Source organism: Pristiophorus japonicus, chromosome 1 (assembly GCF_044704955.1).
Source record: "Pristiophorus japonicus isolate sPriJap1 chromosome 1, sPriJap1.hap1, whole genome shotgun sequence".
In the NCBI taxonomy this organism is placed as follows: Eukaryota; Metazoa; Chordata; class Chondrichthyes; family Pristiophoridae; genus Pristiophorus; species Pristiophorus japonicus.
In genome coordinates this window covers 56,990,988-57,014,423 of record NC_091977.1, presented here as the reverse complement: position 1 = coordinate 57,014,423, position 23,436 = coordinate 56,990,988, and the positions used below count along the sequence as shown (strand labels likewise).

General features: G+C 44.6%; 1 protein-coding gene across 1 annotated transcript in view; it reads right to left on the bottom strand.

Annotated features, from left to right (window-relative positions):
* Positions 1-23,436, bottom strand: part of LOC139263961 (A disintegrin and metalloproteinase with thrombospondin motifs 3-like) — a 930,658-nt gene that overhangs the window by 112,318 nt on the left and 794,904 nt on the right. The window contains exon 6 of the mRNA XM_070880060.1: positions 5,311-5,394. Within this exon, the coding sequence (XP_070736161.1) occupies positions 5,311-5,394 (84 nt within the window). The remainder of the gene's footprint in view (positions 1-5,310; positions 5,395-23,436) is intronic.

The following is a 23,436-nucleotide window of genomic DNA, read 5'->3' as shown; positions in this document are numbered from 1 at the left end:
TATTCCTGTATAATGCACTGATTTCTCCTGATTGTGACATGGGGTCTACTATCCAAGAAAGTTTCGACTTATAAGAACATAAGAATAAGGAAAAGGAGTAGGCCATCTAGCCCATCGAGCCTGCTCAGCCATTCAATAACATCATGGCTGATCTGGCCGTGGACTCAGCTCCACTTACCCGCCCGCTCCCCATAACCCTTAATTCCCTTATTGGTTAAAAATCTATCGATCTGTGATTTGAATACATTCAATGAGCTAGCCTCAAATGCTTCCCTGGGCAGAGAATTCCACACATTCACAACCATCTGGGAGAAGAAATTCCTTCTCAACTCGGTTTTAAATTGGCTTCCCCGTATTTTGAGGCTGTGCCCTCTCGTTCTAGTCTCCCCGACCAGTGGAAACAACCTCTCTGCCTCTATCTTGTCTATCCCTTTCATTATTTTAAATGTTTCTATAAGATCACCCTCATCCTTCGGAACTTCAACGAGTAAAGACCCAGTCTACTCAATCTATCATCATAAGTTAACCCCCTCATCGCCGGAATCAGCCTAGTGAATCGTCTCTGTACCCCCTTAAGTAAGGTGACCAAAACTGTACGCAGTACTCCAGGTGCGGCCTCACCAATACCCTGTACAGTTGCAGCAGGACCTCCCTGCTTTTGTATTCCATCCCTCTCGCAATGAAGGCCAACATTCCATTCGCCTTCCTGATTACCTGCTGCACCTGCAAACTAACTTTTTGGGATTCATGCACAAGGAGGACCTGCTCGATGGCGGAGGAGTGGGCTGGATGGCGCCAGGCACGCTGGCGCGGCGCCTAAATTCAGCCGACGTCCGCCGCGCGGCCGAAGCCATCGAGTCGCTAAAAACAGCTTTGGGCCCTGACTCTGTTAGGTGCATCGAGGAGGCTCAAGCACGTGGGGAGATCCCGTCCGAAGTGACCCCCGTCCGGACGGAATTCCTCATTGGCGCCAAACCCCAGAACCTCCCTCGGGGGCCGGCGCCTCACAACTTGAGCCGCCTCGGGGAAATCCCCTCCTTCCCTTTCAGTTCCGCGTGGAGAGGTTTCCTGTACGGGCTGCTCCTGCACACTCTCAACTTTGCCATCCTCGCCGGCCGTCCGGACACGCCATGGCGTACCATCTTGCCGTCCGGAGGAGGCGGGGGACCCCGATGGAGGGCACTCTATGCGGGAGTCCTCCCACTATTCATCGGGGACTTGGCCTGGAGGGTGGTGCACGGAGCAGTGCCGTGCAACAATTTTTTAAGCCGGTTCACGGACTCCCAGGCCGCCTGCAATTTCTGCGGTCTGGAGCAGTCCGTGTTCCATGTTTTTATTGAGTGCATGAGGTTGCAGCCCCTGTTCCATTATTTAAAGGGGCTGCTCCTGAAATTCTGGCTGCACTTCAGTCCCACTCTCCTGATCTTTGGGCACCCTGTGCGGAGGGGAGCGGGTAGGTCCGAGGGCCTCCTCGTAGGACTGCTCCTGGGCACGGCCAAGGGTGCCATCAGCCGGTCCAGGCAGCGGGCGGTCGAGGGGGTCGTTCAACCTGACTGCCTGCCTCTCTTCCGCTCTTACATCCAGTCCAGGGTGTCCTTGGAGATGGAGCACGCGGTGTCCACCGGTACGCTCGCGGCCTTCCGCGAGAGGTGAAACCGGAGGGACTGGAGTGCATCATCATGCCCGGCAACCAAATTTTAATTTGATTTTACGTTTTAAAGTTTAATTTGTTTTAATTGCCGGTGCTTTTAGTGTCCCCCTTCCCTTTTATAGGGGGCACTGGGGAAAAAATGTGATTTTAGTGCCCAAAAAAAAAACAAAAAAAAAGAAAAACACAAAAAAAAAAGAAAAAAAAGGGCATTGTAAATGTCTGGTGTGTCATCCAGGTCGGGTGGCACGGTTTAATAATTTATGTTTTACAGATAAACTCCAAAAAGAGTTTCATGCACAAGGACCCCCAGGTCCCTCTGCACCGCAGCATGTTGTAATTTCTCCCCATTCAAATAATATTCCCTTTTACTGTTTTTTTTTCCAAGGTGGATGACCTCACATTTTCCGATATTGTATTCCATCTGCCAAACCTTAGCCCATTCGCTTAAACTATCTAAATCTCTTTGCAGCCTCTCTGTGTCCTCTACACAACCCGCTTTCCCACTAATCTTTGTGTCATCTGCAAATTTTATTACAATACACTCTGTCCCCTCTTCCAGGTCATCTATGTATATTGTAAACAGTTGTGGTCCCAGCACCGATCCCTGTGGCACACCACTAACCACCGATTTCCAACCCGAAAAGAACCCATTTATCCCAATTCTCTGCTTTCTGTTAGCCAGCCAATTCTCTATCCATGTTAATACATTTCCTCTGACTCCGTGTACCTTTATCTTCTGCAGTAACCTTTTGTGTGGCACCTTATCGAATGCCTTTTGGAAATCTAAATACACCACATCCATCGGTACACCTCTATCCACCATGCTCGTTTTATCCTCAAAGAATTCCAGTAACGTGGTTAAACATGATTTCCCCTTCATGAATCCATGTTGCGTCTGCTTGATTGCACTATTCCTATCTAGATGTCCCGCTATTTCTTTCTTAATGATAGCTTCAAGCATTTTCCCCACTACAGATGTTAAACTAACCGGCCTATAGTTACCTGCCTTTTGTCTGCCCCCTTTTTTAAACAGAGGCGTTATATTAGCTGCTTTCCAATCCGATGGTACCTCCCCAGAGTCCAGAGAATTTTGGTAGATTATAATGAATGCATCTGCTATAACTTCCGCCATCTCTTTTAATACCCTGGGATGCATTTCATCAGGACCAGGGGACTTGTCTACCTTGAGTCCCATTAGCCTGTCCAGCACTACCCCCCTAGTGATAGTGATTGTCTCAAGGTCCTCCCTTCCCACATTCCCGTGACCAGCAATTTTTGACATGGTTTTTGTGTCTTCCACTGTGAAGACCGAAGCTAAATCATTGTTTAAGGTCTCCGCCATTTCCACATTTCCCATTATTAAAGCCCCCTTCTCATCTTCTAAGGGACCAGCATTTACTTTAGTCACTCTTTTTCGTTTTATATATCGGTAAAAGCTTTTACTATCTGTTTTTATGTTTTGCGCAAGTTTACTTTCGTAATCTATCTTTCCTTTCTTTATTGCTTTCTTAGTCATTCATTGCTGTCGTTTAAAATTTTCCCAATCTTCTAGTTTCCCACTAACCTTGGCCACCTTATACGCATTGGTTTTTAATTTGATACTCTCCTTTATTTCCTTGGTTATCAGCCTGCTGGTTATCCCTTCTCTTACCGCCCTTCTTTTTCACTGGAATATATTTTTGTTGAGCACTATGAAAGAGCTCCTTAAAAGTCCTCCACTGTTCCTAAATTGTGCCACCGTTTAGTCTGTGTTTCCAGTCTACTTTAGCCAACTCTGCCCTCATCCCACTGTAGTCCCCTTTGTTTAAGCATAGTATGCTCGTTTGAGACACTACTTTCTCACCCTCAATCTGTATTACAAATTCAACCATACTGTGATCACTCATTCCGAGAGGATCTTTTACTCGTAGATCATTTATTATTCCTGTGTCATTACACAGGACCGGATCTAAGATAGCTTGCTCCCTTGTAGGTTCTGTAACATACTTTTCTAAGAAACAATCCCGTATGCATTCTATGAATTCCTCCTCAAGGCTACCCCGTGTGATTTGATTTGACCAATCGATATGTAGGTTAAAATTCCCCATGATTACTGCCATTCCTTTTTCACATGCCTCCATTATTCCCTCGATTATTGTCCGCCCCACCATGAAGTTATTATTTGGGGGCCTATAAACTACGTCCACCAGTGACTTTTTCCCCTTACTATCTCTAATCTCCACCCAGAATGATTCAACATTTTGTTCATTAGAGCCAATATCGTCTCTCACAACTGCCCTGGTATCATCCTTTATTAACAGAGCTACCCCACCTCCTTTCCCTTCTTGTCTATCTTTCCGAATTGTCAGATACCCCTGTATGTTTAATTCCCAGTCTTGGCCACCCTGCAACCACGTTTCTGTAATGGCCACCAAATCATACCCATTTGTAATGATTTGTGCCGTCAACTCATTTACTTTATTTCGAATGCTGCGTGCGTTTAGGTAGAGTGTTTTAATACTAGTTTTTAAACCATGATTTTTAGTTTTGACCCCTCCTGCAGCCCCTTTATATTCATACATATTGTCCCTTCCTATCACCTTGTGGTTTACACTTAGCCCAGTGCTACTCTGCTCTGTTGCCTTCTGCCTTTTGCATTCTTTCTTGGGGTCCTGTTCATCTGAGCTTTCATCCAATCTAACTAGCTCAGAGCCATCTCCTGGGTTCCGAATACTGCTCGCATTGAGGAACCGAGCTTTCATGCTTGCCTTTTTATTACACTTTGACCCTTTAGAATTTTGCTGTACAGTGGCCCTTTTTGTTTTTTGCGTTGGGTTTCTCTGCCCTCCACTTTTACTCATCTTCTTTCTGTCTTTTGCTTCTGTCTCCATTTTGTTTCCCTCTGTCTCCCTGCATTGGTTCCCATCCCCCTGCCATATTAGTTTAACTCCTCCCCAACAGCACTAGCAAACACTTCCCCTAGGACATCTTGGAGAAAGCATATCACCACTATAAGGGATTACAGAGGTTTTACCGCTCTGTCCTCAGATAGATCATTCTGTGCTCAGCCACAAAGAGATGTGCATCAACGGTAATCTAATTAGGTGTCCACAGAAGGATGTTGGAACTGATGCCAGCAACTTGCCCTAACATCTTGGCAACCTGGCCACATTTCTCCCGGTGTCTGACTGGAGGGGAAAGAACCATTCATGACAATTATAAGCAGCATACCTTGCCTGGATACTTCACAACTGAGGAGTGTCACTTATCCCTCAATAATTCCTTATAAAAAATTTGAGGCTGTGCAATAGATGGAGCCACTTTCTGTCCAGTGATGCTGCAAAAGCACCTTTCAACTTGGCGAGAAAACGTGAATTAACTGCATATTTGAATTAATCGTGAACTAGTTTCTGAAAGACAACTGCTAAATATATCTGCCAACGCTTATAAGTTCCTGCTGTCAGGGTATTTCTTCATTTCCAAATAATGTGCAAAAGAATACAGCACGCATAGTCTCATTTTGAAATGTAATGATATATCAAGGTGTCACATAAATAGCTCAAATCAGCTCACACTTTTTCATTTGTCACCTTCCTTGTAGACCATTGCTTTCTGCAACAAGTTGTGACTCGCAAATAGAAAACTCTAAGGACTGTGAACAGCTTTGACTTTAATCTTACCTTTGCATATCCCAGCATGATCATTCGTACCAGCACGACATTCACGTGGGCTCCCAGCGATTTATCATGGTAAATCTCATTAACCTGACAAGGAAAGGAAGGGAAGAGTATTGAAGTCATTCCAATTTGTGAATTACCCAACTGTTTCCAGGGGCAGTTTATGTTATCTTCTACTGAAGTTGCAGCCAAAGCTTTATTTCAAACAAAATACAAATTTCAGCTGTCGATGACTGATCTCATCAAGGCATGAATCTCAGTTGGATATCACAACATAAAAGAGTTAAAAGATTCTTATTTTTTTTAAGTAGAGTGGTGTTTATGAGTCACCAACTCAAATACGTGTGTCAAATGAAACTATATTGAATAACTAATTGATCTCCTGTGGCATTGCTCCTTGTAAATCAGAGGATTAACAATATAGGATTTTCATACCATGAAATACTGATCCAATTATTGTTTAAGCAGTGACTTGCTGTAGTGCATTGTCCCATGATGATTCCAGTAATTTTCACTCTACAGCACAACTTTCTCCAGTAGTTTCCCAACTTAATTAAATGGCGGGGCCTTGGAGAAGTATACACGGTACCAGGTGGAATAGCAAAGGTCAAACGTGAGCAATATTTCAAGATAAATTATGACTGCAGGACTTGGAAACATAATTATGAATAGGTAAAAGGTAAGACCATATGAAAAGTGCTCAATGCTAATAATGTTCTCTATGTAGAGTAGAGAAGGCAAAAAAATAGGGGCTGTGATGTGGGGCCATAGATAAGGAAGAGATAGACAGGCTGAATGGCCACCCTCATCTGTACTTACCTTTGCGAATAAAAGAGCATTTTATTTGTAAATAAAATATAATTGTGCATGTATCAGGGACAAACTGCAAATATCTGAACAATACTAAAATGGAAGGTCAAACTGACCAATTTAATAAATTAGATTATTCAAATATCAATTTAATCTGAACAGGTGAGGTCATTTAGAATTATGGAAATTTACAGCCCAGAAGGAGGCCATTTGGTCCATCGGGTCTGTGCCGGCTAAAAAAATATGTATCCTGCCTAATCCCACTTTCCAGCTCTTGGTCTGTAGCCTTAAAGGTTACAGCACTTCAAGTGCACATCCAAGTATGTTTTAGATGCAATGAGAGTTTCTGCCTCTACCTCCCTTTCAGACAGTGGGTTCCAGAACAGACCACCCCCCTCAACTCCCCTCTAATCCTTCTACCAAGTACTTTAAAATCTATGCCCCCTGGTTGTTAACCCCTCTGTTAAGGGAAATAGGTCCTTCCTATCCACTCTATCTTGGCCCCTCATAATGTTATACACCTCAATTAAGTCGCCCTTCAGTCTCCTCTGTTTCAAAGAAAACAACCCCAACCTATCTAATCTTTCCTCATAGCTAAAGTTCTCCAGTCGAGGCAACATCCTCGTAATCTCCTCTGTACCCTCTCTAGTGCAATCACATTTTTCCTGCAATGTGGTTAGCAGAACTCCAAGCAGTACTCTAGCTGTGGCCTAACTAGTGTTTTATACATTTCAAGCATAACCTCCCTGTTCTTATATTCTGTGCCTCAGCTAATAAAGGAAAGTATCCCATATGCCTTCTTAACCACCTTAGCTACATGTTCTGCGACCTTCAGATATCTGTGGACATCCACTCCAAGGTCCCTCTGTTCCTCTACACTTCTCAGTATCCTACCAGCAACTGTGTATTCCTTTGCCTTGTTAGCCCTCCCCAAATGCATTTATGTCACACTTCTCCAGACTGAATTCTATTTGCCACTTTTCTACCCACCTGACTAGTCCATTGATATCTTCCCGCAGTCTACAGCTTTCATCCTCACTATCAACCACATGGCCATTTTTTGTATTATCTTCAACCTTCCTAATCATGGCCTCTACAAAGTGTTTAGACATAAATCTGGTTTAATGCTAATAAAATCAGAATCATGGCTTCAATTTCCTTGGTAAAATGTTCCTTCATCTTCAGGCATTCCTGGCGGAAGTCTAAAACAAGCATTAGGACCCACAACTACTGCTGCTGGGACCGAGTGCCTGTGAGTCGCCTTCCTTTACCAGAGGCAAATAGATTGTTTGAACAATATTTAATAGAATGCACAGTAGAGTTAATTAACTCTGAAGATTGTATTTGGTATTGTACTGCATATCCTTTCACTGGATCCACACAGGGGCCTTGCCCAGTTCGGGGTCACGTGGAAATGCCTGGGTTGCATGGCTTAACATTGCCTCTGGCAGTGACATAACTGTGTACCACCCTGCTCTCCCCAATGTCCTCCACCACCTAGAAGGACAGGGACAGCAGGAGCATGAGAATATCATCACCTCCCAGTCACATACCATCCTGACTTGAACATATATCACAGTCCCTTCATCATCGCTGGGTCAAAATCCTAGAACTCCCTCCCGAACAGCACTGTGGGAGCACTTTCACCCCACAGACTGCAACGGTTCAAGAAGGTGGCTCGCCACCACCTTTTCAAGGGCAATTAAGGCTGAGCAATAAATGCTGGGCTTGATAGTGGCACCCTTATCCCGAGAATTAAAAATATATACCCAATTTGCTCTTTTTTCCAAATAAAGGATGATTTGCCTTATTTTTATGGAAAGTAACAAACCTCAAGCAAGGAGACAGGCTGACGCCATGTTGCTGACTAAGTTTTGGGGTAACCCAAATTCATTGTGGAAATGAAAGAAAATGCATTTAACAGGTAACTAGATAAGTGCATGAGGGGAAAAGGAATAGAAGGATATGGGCTGAGATGAAGTAAGGTGGGAGGAGGCTGGTGTGGAGTATAAACATCAGCATAGACCTGTTGGGCTGAATGGCCTGTTTCTGTGCTGTAATATTCTATGTAATTTTATGTAAAATTGGCCAATTAATTTCCCACCAGTTTACCGGTGTAAATGATGAATCTTTCATTCATCCAGCTGTACAGTGTGTATGGATTATGAAAACGGAACAATGAAGTAGCAAGAAAGACTGGTCCAAGGACCATGATGCTGTTTTCCCAATTGACAGGAGTCAGAACATTTTTAAATTGGGAGAGGGAGCCCACAAATTGCACCGTAGCTAAAGAGGATGGCAGGAGGTTACCAGGAAGGTCAACTCGAGGTCAGCCATTAGGAGGGCCTGGAGCAAGATTTGGAGGAAGCGGTACAACCTGAGAAAGACCACTTGGGTACAACGAGAGGATCACTGGGGTCGAAATGAGAACTTGATGTACCCATTTTACAGGCATGAAACCAGTGCAACGAGGGCTGATTTCAGGGACCAATGGCCCACGCCCAAAGGATGTCTGAAGGACATCCAACCCTATATTGGGCCGATCCATTTTTCAGACGTCCCTGACAGCCGCCTAAAGCAGGCATCAGGCCCTTTAAATAAGTAAATGAGGGGCCAAATGACGGAATTTCGATGAGCACAGTAGACTCAGGGCCTGCTCCGCTCAGGATTCTTTAGCAGTCCCTGCAGCAGCGACCACTCCCAAAAGGTTACTTTTTAAAAAAAACATTGCCATGGAGCCAGGAGGAGCAGGAGTGTAACCCCCGACTTCACAGTACTTACGATCCCGGAACCAACCTACTGCAGCTTCACACCCTCCCTCCTAGGAATTATCTGAGGGCAGCTGTTGGCAAGGCAAGCAACCAAAATTCATCAATTAAAATGACCAAGGATATCGGGGTATTAAAAAAAAAAAAGAAATATTTGCAATGATATAGCGCCTTTCACGGCCACCGGAAATCCCAAAACACTTTACAGCCAATGAAGTACTTTTTGAAGTTTGGTCACACGCAGCAGCCAATTTGCACACAGCAAGCTCCCACAAACAGCAATGTGATAATGACAAGATAATCTGTTTTTTTTTTCAGATGTTGATTGAGGGATAAATACTGGCGAGGACACGAGGGATAACTCCCCTGCTCTTCTTCGAAATAGTGCCATGGGATCTTTTACATCCACCTGAGAGAGCAAACGGGGCCTCATTTTAACGTCTCATCCAAAAGACAGCATCTCCAACAATGCAGCATTCCCTCAGCATGGCACCAGAGTGTCAGCCTAGATTTGTGTGCTCAAGTCTCTGAAAGGGGGCTTGAAGCCACAACCTTCTGACTCAGAGGTGAGAGTGCTACCAACTGAGCCATGGCTGAGTCTACGCAAATTTGAGTGCTCATTCCGCGTTCTTTAGTTCTTCTATTTCTGAACTGGCTGACATCACATACATCTGTGAAACAAGACTTGAAAGATTCGACTGAAAAATATCCTCTGATGCCGAATTCAAATGCTGGGACAGTTTGCTTATACAGAAGCTTGAAAAGAGTACATCCCCTGTGTACTGCCTGAGGATGTTTATATCTGTATATTTTGCTGTAACATCCCCACTGATCACTTAATGGCCTAGAAATTGGGCAACGCTGGAAATCGGCCAGTAACATTAGCAGCCAAAGTTAACGGCTGCCAGCTGAGAGAGCACAGGCAGTACTGGCAATTTGGTACTGCCTGCTCACTAGCATCAGCATGGCGGTGATTTGCTAGTGCAACGCGCTCTTTGCAGCGCTAATCTCAGATGGGGGCCAAAGTGATACAATTTGGTAGGATGAATGAGGAGAGGAAATATAAATTAAAGGGTACAATTCTAAAGCGGGTACAGGAATAAAGAGATCTGAGGGGATATGTGCACAAATCGTTTAAGGTGGCAGGGTAGGTTGAGAAAGCGGTTAAAAAAGCATACGGGATTCTGGGCTTCATAAATAGATGCATAGAGTACAAAAGCAAGGAAGTTATGATGAGTCTGTATAAAACACTGGTTCGCCCTCAGCTGGAATATTGTGTCCAATTCTGGGTACCACACTTTAGGAAGGATGCAACTGCCTTAGAGAGGGTGCAAAAAGGATTGACAAGAATGGTTCCAGGGATGCAGGACTTCAGTTACGTGGGTGATGTGTAATGAGAAAAGACTTATTAGCAATCTTGTTGTGCAAGGCCCCTTGGGGAAGAGTGACCATAATATGGTAGAATTCTTTATTAAGATGGAGAGTGACGCAGTTAATTCAGAGACTGGGGTCCTGAACTTAAGGAAAGGTAACTTCGATGGTATGAGATGTGAATTGGCTATAATAGACTGGCAAATGATACTTAAAGGGTTGACGGTGGATAGGTAATGGCAAATATTTAAAGATAACATGGATGAACTTCAACAATTATACATCCCTGTCTGGAGTAAAGATAAAATGGGGAAGGTGGCTCAACCATGGCTAACAAGGGAAATTAGGGATAGTATTAAATCCAAGGAAGAGGTCTATAAATTGGTCAGAAAAAGCAGCAAACCTGAGGGCTGGGAGAAATTTAGAATCCAGCAGAGGAGGACAAAGTGGTAAATTAGGAGGGGGAAAATAAAGTATGGAAGGTAGCTTGCTGGGAACATAAAAACTGACTGCAAAAGCTTCTATAGATATGTGGAGAAAAAGATTAGTGAAGACAAACGTAGGTCTCTTGCAGTCAGAATCAGGTGAATTTAAAATGGGGAACAAAGAAATGGCAGACCAACTGAACAAATACTTTGGTTCTGTCTTCACGAAGGAAGACACAAATAACCTTCCGGAAATACTAGGGGACCGAGGATCGAGCGAGAAGGATAAACTGAAGGAAATCCTTATTAGTCAGGAAATTGTGTTAGGGAAATTGATGGGATTGAAGGCTGATTAAACTCCAGGACCTGATAGTCTGCATCCCAATGTATTTAAGGAAGTCGCCCTAGAAATAGTGGATGCATAGGTGATCATTTTCCAACAGTCTATCGACTCTGGATCAGTTCCTAAGGACTGGAGGGTAGCTAATGTAACGTTAAAAAAGGAGAGAGAAAATGGGGAATTATAGACCGGTTAGCCTGACAGCGGTAAAATGTTGGAATCAATTATTAAAGATGAAATAGCAGCGCATTTGGAAAGCAGTGACAGGATCGGTCCAATTCAGCATGGATTTATGAAAGAGAATTCATGCTTGACAAATCTTCTAGAATATTTTGAGGATGTAACTAGTAGAGTGGACAAGGGAGAACCAGTGGATGTGGTGTATTTGGACTTTCAAAAGGCTTTTGACAAGTTCCCACACAAGAGATTGGTGTGCAAAATTAAAGCACCTGGTATTGGGGATAATGTACTGACGTGGATAGAGAACTGGTTGGCAGACAGGAAGCAGAGAGTCGGGGTAAACGGGTCCTTTTCAGAATGGCAGGCAGTGACTAGTGGGGTGCCGCATGGCTCAGTGCTGGGACCGCAGCTCTTTACAATATACATCAATGAATTAGATGAAGGAATTGAGTGGAATATCTCCAAGTTTGCAGGTGACACTAAGCTGGGTGTCAGTGTGAGCTGTGAGGAGGACACTAAGAGGCTGCAAGGTGACTTGGACAGGTTAGGTGAGTGGGAAAATGCATGGCAGATGCAGTATAATGTAGATAAATGTGAGGTTATCCACTTTGGGGGCAAAAACATGAAGGGAGAATATTATCTGAATGGCGGCAGATTAGGAAAAGGGGAGGTGCAATGAGACCTGGGTGTCATGGTACATCAGTCATTGAAACTTGGCATACAAATACAGCAAGCGGTGAAGAAGGCAAATGGTATGTTGGCCTTCATAGCTAGTGGATTTGAGTATAGGAGCAGGGAGGTCTTACTGCAGTTGTACAGCGCCTTGGTGAGGCAACACCTGGAATATTGTGTTCAGTTTTGATCTCCTAATCTGAGGAAGGACATTCTTGCTATTGAGGGAGTGCAGCAAAGGTTCACCGGACTGATTCCCGGGATGGCAGGACTAACATATGAGGAGAGACTGGATCGACTGGGCCTGTATTCACTGGAGTTTAGAAGAATGAGAGGGGATCTCATAGAAACATAAAAAATTATGATGGGACTGGACAGGTTAGATGCAGGAAGAATGTTCCCGATGTTGGGGAAGTCCAGAACCAGGGGTCACAGTCTAAGGATAAGGGGTAAGCCATTTAGGACTGAAATAAGGAGAAACTTCTTCACTCAGAGAATTGTGAACCTGTGGAATTCTCTACCGCAGAGAGTTGTTGATTCCAGTTCATTAGATATATTCAAGAGGGAGTTAGATATGGCTCTTGTGGCTAAAGGGATCAAGGGGTATGGAGAGAAAGCAGGAAAGGGTGAATGTTCAACCATGATCTTATTGAATGGTGGTGCAGGCTTGAAGGGCCAAATGGCCTACTCCTGCACCTGTTTTCTATGTTTCTATGTTTCTCTGATAGGCTGCAGAAGCTGGGGTTGTTCTCCTTAGAGCAGAGAAAGTTGAGAGGAGATTTGAAAGAGGTGTTCAAAATCATGAGGTCTGGACAGTCGATAGAGACTGTTCCCATTGGCAGAAGGGTCGAAAACCAGAGGACACAGATTTAAGGTGATTGGCCTCGGTGATGTGGTCCCACATTATTATTTCTGGAGGGCCTCCTGGCCCCTGTGTGTAGAGGACCTGTCTTGCAGTGCTGACTCCCTGCACAAAGCTGGAGTGCTGCGTGAGAGACCCTGGGTGCCCCTTCCCTGGCTTGCTGAGCCATTTGTGGTAATACTGAAGAATTTTTCCCATTTTTTTGGTTCAGAAGAGAATTCATATTTAAATGCTGGAATATCCCAACATAATTTTTATGTTCCATTTTTTATTGAAAGGCAGTAAGGACTGAAAGCTGAATTTTTTTAAGGCATTGTAATTTTTATTAGTTCAATCATAGCCCCTTTAATTGCACACAATTTCTTGCAAACTCCACAGCCTTGCTCCGAAAGGTTGTAAGAAGCAGCAACGCCGACTGTGGACAGGAACTTCAGGCTGGAGGCCTCCACTAACAGATCCAACGTGAATTTTTGGCCAGGAGCGCTGTGGCCATTTTCAGCGGTCATTTTCAGCGGCCGTTAAGGTGAGTTGCCGGTGACAGCGGCAATTCTCTTGGCATACACAAATTTTTCCCCCATCAGCTGTCACTGATTCATATTGGTACAGGTTCTCTGTTATCACTGATTCATATTGGTACAGGTTCTCTGTTATCACTGACATATTGGTACAGGTTCTCTGTTATCACTGACATATTGGTACAGGTTCTCTGTTATCACTGACATATTGGTACAGGTTCTCTGTTATCACTGACATATTGGTACAGGTTCTCTGTTATCACTGACATATTGGTACAGGTTCTCTGTTATCACTGACATATTGGTACAGGTTCTCTGTTATCACTGACATATTGGTACAGGTTCTCTGTTATCACTGACATATTGGTACAGGTTCTCTGTTATCACTGACATATTGGTACAGATTATTATTTTAAATGACTCAATATTAGTAAGGGTTATCAGCTCTCACTGACTCATTGGTAAAGGCTACCAGCTCTCATTGACTTTCGTATTGCAAAAATCTTCAGAATTATCATAGACCCACATCTGCAACCTCTTTGAGACTCCTGTATTCGCAGGCTCTGGCTGAGGTAAACATCTGTTCACAGTCTTCTTGATGGTTAAAAAAAAAGAGCAATTCCATATGTTCTCCTCGGGATCATATTTCAAAAGGATGCAGACATAGTTTGTAAAACTGATTTATCGGCTATTTTACGGAACTCCAAATAATAATTCGTGGAAGAGTAATTTGCTCCTTTTTAAATTAAGAGAAGCCAAAACGATGCAAGTTCATGGTGACAACAATAAAATGTGAACAAATCACAGTGAGGTTAGATGGGATTACATTAACTTTCAAAGCCACTGGTATTATACTTCAAAAGCATTGCATTTGTTACCAAAGTACAAGTCATGTAGAAATGAGGCAGTGTTGTGTTAAAAACCTGGAGAATAAAAAAATTATGCCTCTCTGGTAGGGCCCACGTCTTTGAAGGTAGCATTCTCCACAGAGAAGCAGGGCATTCCACCCAAGTCTGCACTTGGTGCTTTCCTTCACATGACCCAAACAGTCTAATCTCACTCTCTTGCACACTCCCTTCAATATTCCTCTTTTCCAAGTAGCTCTTTAATTTTCTTTTAAGAAAATTCATGAACTCTGCTTCAATAATAGCTTGTGGTAGAAAATACTATGTTCTAACCAGGCTAAAGGCATGTTTTTTTTTAACCTTCCCTTTAATTCTTTTTGTGATTATCTTAAATTTGTGCTCCATATGATTATTTTTTTTAATGTCTCCAGGAAGTGGCTCACTCAAGCATGTGTGCAGGACGCACAATAAAGAAAGCGATCTTCAAATCTCCGAATCGATGCAGGAGTAGTTTAACACAGGCAAATTGGCTGCCACGTTTCCTGCATTACAATAGTGACTACATTTCAAACATGCTTCACTGGCTGTAAAGAGCTTTGGGATGTCCTGAGGCTGTGAAACGTGCTATATAAATGAAAGTCCTTCTTTCTTTTAATATGCATTATTGACCTGGATTTGGGCATGGGGGCATAATTTCAAAGTTTGCAGATGGCAGAAAACTTGGAAATGTAGTAAACAATGAAAAGGGTAGTGGCAGACTTCAGGAGCACAGAGACAGAATGGTGAAAGGGGCAGACACATGGCAGATGAAGTCTGTATGATTCTATGAGCAGAATCATGAAGAATAACTCCTCTTTCGCCCATGGCTCATTACCTGTGGGCAGAGACAAATAGTGAAGAAAGGACACAAGTAACGTTGGTGAATCCTTTCCCTCTTCTGAGCAGCTTAATCTAATTTGGAGCTTGCGCTCTTAAGGCTGTTTGGAAATCATAGAATCATAGAATGGTTGCAGTACAGAAGGAGGACATTTGGCCCGTCGAGCCAGTGCCGGCTCTCTGTAAGATCATTTCAGCTAGTCCCACTTACCCCACCCTATCCCCGTAGCCCAGCAAATGTTTTTCTTCAGATACTTATCCAATTTCCTATTGAAAGCCATGATTGAATCTGCCTCCACCACCCTTTCAGGTAGTGCATTCCAGATCCTAACCACTCGCTGTGTAAAATGTCACTGGCTGATGAGTCGGGGAGTTCGAGCAGCGGGAGTTCGTGGTCGAGGATGCTTTATAAAAGGCCTATCGAGGAGGATTCGCGGAGTTCGAGCACCGGGAGTTCGTGATTGAGGAGGTCTATAAAAGGCCCGGCGAGGAGGAGTCGGGGAGTTTGAGCAGCGGGAGTTCGTGGTTGAGGAGGCCTATAAAAGGCCCATCGAAGAGGAGTCAGGGAGTTCGAGCAGCGGGAGTTCATGGTCGGAGAGGCCAGCTGGTGCAGCTGCAGCAGGAAGGCAAAAAAGAAGTAGAAAGAAATCGAAAGGTGACGTCACAGCCAAGGGGGTAAGTGATTGGCTGGTGATTGGTAAGTAGTTGTTCTTTTTCTTTATCAGTAAGTAACCTGTTAGCATTGTTGTTGCCAAATTAAGTTTATCTAAGGGTTAAATCATGGCAGGAGAGCTCGGACACGTGTTATGCTCCTCCTGTACTATGTGGGAAGTCAGGGACACTTGTACGTGTACGGGAAGTGCATCTGCCTGCAGCTCCTGACGGATCACATTGCGGCACTAGAGCTGCGGGTGGATTCACTCTGGAGCATCCACGATGCTGAGAATGACATGAATAGCACGTTTAGTGAGTTGGTCTTACCGCAGGTAAAGGGTACACATCGAGATAGGGAATGGGTGACCAACAGGAAGAGTAATGCAAGGAAGGTAGTGTAGGGGTCCCCTGCAGTCATCCCCCTGCAAAACAGACACATCGCTTTGGATACTGTTGGGGGGGATGACTCATCAGGGGAGGGCAGCAGCAGCCAAGTTAATGGCACCGTTGGTGGCTCTGCTGCACAGGAGGGCAGGAAAAAAAGTGGGAGAGCTATAGTGATAGGGGATTAAATTGTAAGGGGATTAGATAGACGTTTCTGTGGCCGCAACCGAGAATCCAGGATGGTGTGTTGCCTCCCTGGTGCAAGGGTCAAGGATGTCTTGAAGCGGGTGCAGGGCATTCTGAAAAGTGAGGGTGAACAGCCAGTTGTTATGGTGCATATAGGTATCAACGATATAGGTAAAAAAAAATGGGATGAGGTCCTACTTTTTAATTTAGACTAGGAGCTAAATTAAAAAGTAAGACCTCAAAAGTAGAAATCTCAGGATTGCTACCAGTGCCACTGTAGGGGAGGATGAAAACCCCCTAATTTTACCCAGAAGGAAAAGGGCTGTGGGATCAGTCTGTGCTGTGAATTGAAACCGATGGAAGGAAAACTTTGGGACACAAATGAATGGAGACCCCCCCCCCCCCCCAGTGTTTGGACTCATAGGAAAGGGAATTTAATTTGGAGCTATCTACCAGAAAGTTTGAAATCCTAAAGTGCACATGGAAGAAACTACGAACTTTAATCGAATTTGGGATTTCTTAAAAGGTGTATGTTGCGTCTGCAAGAAAAGGGGTGGAGTCAATATCAAAAGGGCCAGTTTGGACATTGGAACTAATTAAATTGTCTGGGAACTGTATACCCTCGAAACTCGCCCCTTGAAAACATTAGCATTTAAACAATGCCACATACATATTCCAACACCTTTTTCATCTGGCTCAGGCCAGACTAGCACAATGGCTACAGGAGGCCAATGCAATCAACACCCACTCAAACCTTGAGTAGGTTAAGATCAGTGGGAAAAAAAAACCTAAAACCCTAAAACTGCTGCATTTTTCAAAATCAAAAAGTCCACCAATGAGAAGAATCGACTTCAGCAGGAGAGGCGGACTGGATAATCTGGCTATAAAAAAAGGGGTTTCTGACGTAGTGAAAAAGAAGTGATGATTTTCCCTGCCCTCGTCATCCAACAACCACAACCACAAGCCTCTCGACACTGAATGAAAACCAGTGTCCGAAGACACCGAAGATAGAAGAAACAAACCACCAGACTGCGGAAGGCACAGTAGTGAGTATAACCTCTGGTCCCCAGAACTCCCAACTCAGTTAGACCAGGAAAGGTGGGAGGTTGGGCATTGTACTGCTAAACTGGTGTAAAGATTTTCGTTGGGTCCATTTTAGTGGGATTTAGGGGGATTGTTTTGTTGGTGTATTGCTGTTTGTTGAGTTACACCTTGTCAAATAAATTGGAAGCCTAAAGTTCCTCTTGGAATCACCTTGTCTCAGTTCTATTGTATTACATCTCCTGAGCGTGAGTCTTATGTCAGAACCATGTAAGGGAAGTGAGGAGTGCCTCGAAAATGCTCAACTGGGTGTCACAGGCTAGGGAAGAAGGGGTTAGGAGTGTTTAACACTCACAGGTGCCTCACAGGCTAGGCATAAGCTGTGAGGGCAGAAGCCCAGAGAGAGACACCCAAGGCACAACAACCCTGTGAAAACCCCTTACACCACGTGCTAGTCAGAGTAGGAATCACAGGATAGCTCAGATGAATACGTGGCTTGAGCAATGGTGCAGAAGGGAGGGATTGGGACAGTGGAACCGGTTCTGGGGGAGGTGGGACCAGTACAAACTGGACGGTCTGTGACGAGAAAAAGATTAGTGAAGGCAAACGTAGGTCGCTTGCAGTCGGATTCAGGTGAATTTATAATGGGAAACAAAGAAATGGCAGACCAATTGAACAAATACTTTGGTTCTCTCTTCACGAAGGAAGATACAAATAACCTTCCGCAAGTATTGGGGACCGAGGGTCTAGTGAGAAGCAGGAACTGAAGGATATCCTTATTAGGCGGGAAATTGTGTTAGGGAAATTGATGGGATTGAAGGCCGATAAATCCCTGGGGCCTGATAGTCTTCATTCCAGAGCACTTAAGGAAGTGGCCCGAGAAATAGTGGATGCATTGGTGATCATTTTCCAACAGCCTATCGACTCTGGATCAGTTTCTATGGACTGGAGGGTAGCTAATGTAGCTTTTTAAAAAGGGAGGAAGAGAGAAAGTGGGTAATTATGGACCGATTAGCCTGACATCAGTAGTGGGTAAAATGTTGGAATCAATTATTAAGGATGAAATAGCAGCGCATTTGGAAAGCAGTGACAGGATCAGTCCAAGTCAGCATGGATTTATGAAGGGGAAATCATGCTTGACAAATCTTCTGGAATTTTTTGAGGATGTAACTAGTAGAGTGGACAAGGGAGAACCAGTGGATGTGGTGTATTTGGACTTTCAAAAGGCTTTTGACAAGGTCCCACACAAGAGATTGGTGTGCAAAATCAAAGCACATGGTATTGGGATTAATATACTGACGTGGATTGAGAACTGGTTGGCAGCCAGGAAGCAGAGAGTCAGGATAAACGGGTCCTTTTCAGAATGGCAGAATAGTGGAGTGGCATAGGGCTCAGTGCTGGGACCCCAGCTCTTTACAATATACATCAATGATTTAGATGAAGACATTGAGTGTAATATCTCCAAGTTTGCAGATGACACTAAACTGGGTGGCGGTGTGAGCTGTGAGGGGAACACTAAGAGGCTGCAGGGTGACTTGGACAGGTTAGGTGAGTGGGCAAATGCATGGCAGATGCAGTATAATGTGGATAAATGTGAGGTTATCCACTTTGGGGGCAAAAACATGAAGACAGAATATTATCTGAATGGCGGCAGATTAGGAAAGGGGGAGGTGCAACGAGACCTGGGTGTCATGGTTCATCAGTCATTGAAATTTGGCATACAGGTACAGCAGGCGGCGAAGAAGGCAAATGGTATGTTGGCCTTCATAGCTAGGAGATTTGAGTATAGGAGCAGGGAGGTCTTACTGCAGTTGTACAGGGCCTTGCTGAGGCCTCACCTGGAATATTGTGTTCTGTTTTGGTCTCCTAATCTGAGGAAGGACGTTCTTGCTATTGAGGGAGTGCAGCGAAGGTTCACCAGACTGATTCCCGGGATGGCTGGACTGACATATGAGGAGAGACTGGATCAACTCGGCATTTATACATTGGAATTTAGAAGGATGAGAGGTGATCTCATAGAAACATATAAGATTCTGATGGGACGGGACAGGTTAGATGCGGGTAGAATGTTCCCAATGTTGGGGAAGTCCAGAACCAGGGGACACAGTCTTAGGATAAGGTGTAGACCATTTAGGACTGAGATGAGGAGAAACCTCTTCACTCAGAAAGTTGTTAACCTGTGGAATTCCCTACCGCAGAGAGTTGTTGATGCCAGTTCATTGGATATATTCAAGAGGGAGTTAGATATGGCCCTTACGGATAAGGGAATCAAGGGGTATGGAGAGAAAGCAGGAAAGGGGTACTGAGGGAATGATCAGCCATGATCTTATTGAATGGCGGTGCAAGCTCGAAGGTCCGAATGGTCTACTCCTGCACCTATTTTCTATGTTTCTATGGCCCCAAGTTTCCAAGCAGCGAAAAAGGCGCACCTCAGAGCTGGGCGCCTGTTTTTCTCGAGCTCGATGTCTGCTTGGCGCGGCGCACAGGGGGCGGAGCCTACCACTCGTGCCGATTTTGTAAGAAGGAGGGGGCGGGTAGAATTGAAATGAGGCTTCTTGGTGCCGGCAACCCTGCGCGTGTGCGTTGGAGCGTTCGCGCACGCGCAGTCTGAAGCAAACATTGGCACTCGGCCATTTTTAAAAGTGCTGCAGAAAAAGTGAAGATTTGTTTCTTGGACCCCTGCAAAGGCTTGTATTTTAATTTTCTTGATATTTCTGTTTGTGAGGGAGTGCTTTTAGCAGCACTGCTGAATAAATCACCTGCTGAAATCAGTGAGTTCAGCTTTTCACTGCTAAACTTGCAGAACTGGTGCCTGCAAATTAAGGACTGTGTGTTTGGAGAAATAAAAGTGCCAATTCAACTTTGCAATGGATCAACATCCACCAAGAACAAAGAATTTCTTGCATGAGGAAACAAACCATTGCATAATATGTGGTGTTGACAATGCAGCACCCATTCTGCAAATTTAAATATAAAGATGTCGATGTGGCTGCCTCTCCCTGTCCAAATGGCCTCAGTCAGTCCCCCTCACAGCTCGAAGGCTGCTGCTGTTCTTTCTTCGGCTCCCGGCCAGCCACTGACGCTGCTGCAATCCCATGGCCGAATGGCCTCAAGTCCGTCCGGGTGCTGCATCTTCACGGGGAATGAAGGCCTGCCTCAAGCACCGCAGCTCAGCTCGAAGGCTGCTTGCTGCCTGCCGCTGCCGTCGAGACACTGACGCCACACCGCTGCCTGAAAGGCCTGCCTGAAGCACTTTCACACAGGTAGGAACATGGTTTATTTAATCTTTTCTTTGCTTAGAAATGTTTATTCAGGTTGGATTTATTTGTATAATATTTGTATAAGTATAACTAAGGATTGATTGTAGAATTTAATGACTTCCCTTCCCCCCCCCCTCCCCCCACCTCGTTCCCTACGCCTAATTTGTAACCTGCGCCTGATTTTTTAAAGTGTAGACAAGGTTTTATCAAGTGTACAAAAATCTTCACTTACTCCATTCTAAGTTAGTTTGGAGTACGTTTTCACTGTGGAAACTTTGAAATCAGGCGTCAGTGGCCGGACACGCCCCCTTTTGATAAAAAAAATTCTGTTCCAAAGTGAAACTGTTCTACCTGACTAGAACTGCAGAAAACTAAATGTGGAGAATTCCGATTTCTAAGATACTCTGTTCTACACCAGTTGCTCCTAAAAATCAGGAGCAAATCATGTGGAAACTTGGGGCCTATGTTTCTATGTTTTTGATGTTTCTTTTTAAACAATGAATTTCTTAAAAATTATTCAGAGCCAAAAACCAATATTTAGGTTCACAATACCTTTCAAAACATTTTGAATAAAAATTTCAAAAATAACTTTCCATGATGATCGATTTAGGAATTCAGACCTGGAGAACACTGGAAGCGAGGACAAATTTAATTGGATCAAAGGGAAAAAAGCTTGCATTTTTAGAGCACGTTTCATGACCTCAGGATAGCTCAAAGCACATGCAATCAATGAAGTACGTTTTGAAATGTAGTCCGTCTTGTAGAAAAATATTCACTTCTTCCACTATCAGCGCACCATGGCCGCAGTGTGTACTACCTCTAGGATGCACTGCAGCAACTCACCAAGGCTACTTCAGCAGCACCTCCCAAACCTGCTGCCTCCATCACCTAGAAGGATAAGGGTAGCAGGTATATAGGAACACTATCTCCTCCAGGTTCGCCTCCAAGTCGCACACCATCCAGACTTGGACATATATTGTCCTTCCTTCATCATCGCTTAGCCAATATCCTGGAACTCCCATCTAACCGCAATGTGGGAGTATTTTCACTACATGGATGCAGCGATTCAAGAATGCTCACCTACCAACTTGTCAAGGGCAACTAGGAATGGGTAACAAATGCCGGCCTTGCCAGCGGGGTCTTTTGCTTGCTCGGCAAATCTTTGGCGGACCTGCTGAGGAAAAACTGTCTGCATCATTTTTTTCCTTGGGTTTCCGTGGCTTTCCTTCAAAGTTACAGCAGACAAACGGATGGAACGCCTGTGTAAACGTCCCCCCCCTCCCACCCCCCCGCATGTCTCCTCACTTGCACTGATGGTATGCACTGTTGGATGCAGGGTATAGTTTTCAGCAGTACACGTAAACAGTAACTGGCACCACCCATTGTTTTGTAAGATCGCCACTCCTGAGTTGACTGAAATGCCCAAAACATACACAAAAAGAAAGAATAGAGATTTCTATAGCATCTATCATGACATGCCAAAGCGTTATACAGCCAATTAAGTATGTTTTAAAATGTTTTGGTTTCTTTTATTATTCCTTGGATGTGGGCGTTGCTGGCAAGGCCCGCATTTATTGCCCATCCCTAATTGCCCTTGAGAAGCTGGTGGTGAGCCGCCTCTTGAACCGTTGTAGTCCACATTATTTATTCTTATTATTGTTCCTTGTAGCAGTTCAGTTACAACTGAGTGGCTTGTTAGGCCACTTCAGAGGGCAGTTAAGAGTCAACCATATTGCTGTGGGTCTGGAGTCACATATAGGCCAGACCGGTACGGACAGCAGATTTCATTCCCTAAAAGACATACGTGAACTGAATCTAAATTCTACAGCTGCTGTGGTGGGACTTGAACTCACATTTCTCAGGTTAGTAGTTTAGGCCTCTGGATTACTAGTCCAGTAACATAACCACTATGTTACTGTTCACTGTTATGAACATTGTCTACAGGGCTGTAGGAAAACCCACCCTCCTGTATGGCTCAGAGATATGGACCATGTACAGTAGACACCTCAAGTCGCTGGAGAAATACCACCAACGATGTCTCCGCAAGATCCTACAAATCGCCTGGCAGGACAGACGCACCAACATTAGCGTCCTCGACCAGGCCAACATCCCCAACATTGAAGCACTGACCACACTCGATCAGCTCCTCTGGGCAGGCCACAGTGTTCACATGCCTGACACAAGACTCCCAAAGCAAGAGCTCTACTCGGAGCTCCTTCATGGCAAACGAGCCAAAGGTGGGCAGAGGAAACGCTACAAGAATACCCTCAAAGCCTCCCTGATAAAGTGCAACATCCCCACTGACACCTGGGAGTCCCTGGCCAAAGACCGCCCCAAGTGGAGGAAGTGCATCTGGAAGGGCGTGCATCCGGGAGGGTGCTGAGCACCTCGAGTCTCATTGCCGAAAGCATGCAGAAACCAAGCGAAGGCAGCAGAAAGAGTGTACGGCAAATCTGCTCCACCCACCCTTTCCCTCAATGACAATCTGTCCCACCTGTGACAGAGATTGTGGTTCTCATATTGGACTGTTCAGCCACCTAAGAACTCATTTTAAGAGAGGAAGCAAGTCTTCCTTGATTCCGAGGGACTGCCTATGATGATGATGGTTCACTGTTATAATGAAAGAAATGCGGCAGCCAATTATCACAATGCAAGGTCCCAAAAACAGCAATGTGATAATGACCAATTAATCTGTTTTGATTAGGGATAAATATTGGCCAGCACACGGCAGAGACCTCCCCTGTTCTTCAAATAGTAACATGGGATTTTTACATGCATCTGAGTTGGCAGAAATAGCCTGGGTTTAAGGTCTCATCTACAAGACAGAACCTCTAGCAATGCAGTACTCCCCTGGAAGTGTCAAGGTAGATTTCACACTCAAGTCACTGGAGTGGGACTTGAACCCACAACCTTCTAGGTGCTGGATAGTGGGAGTGCTGC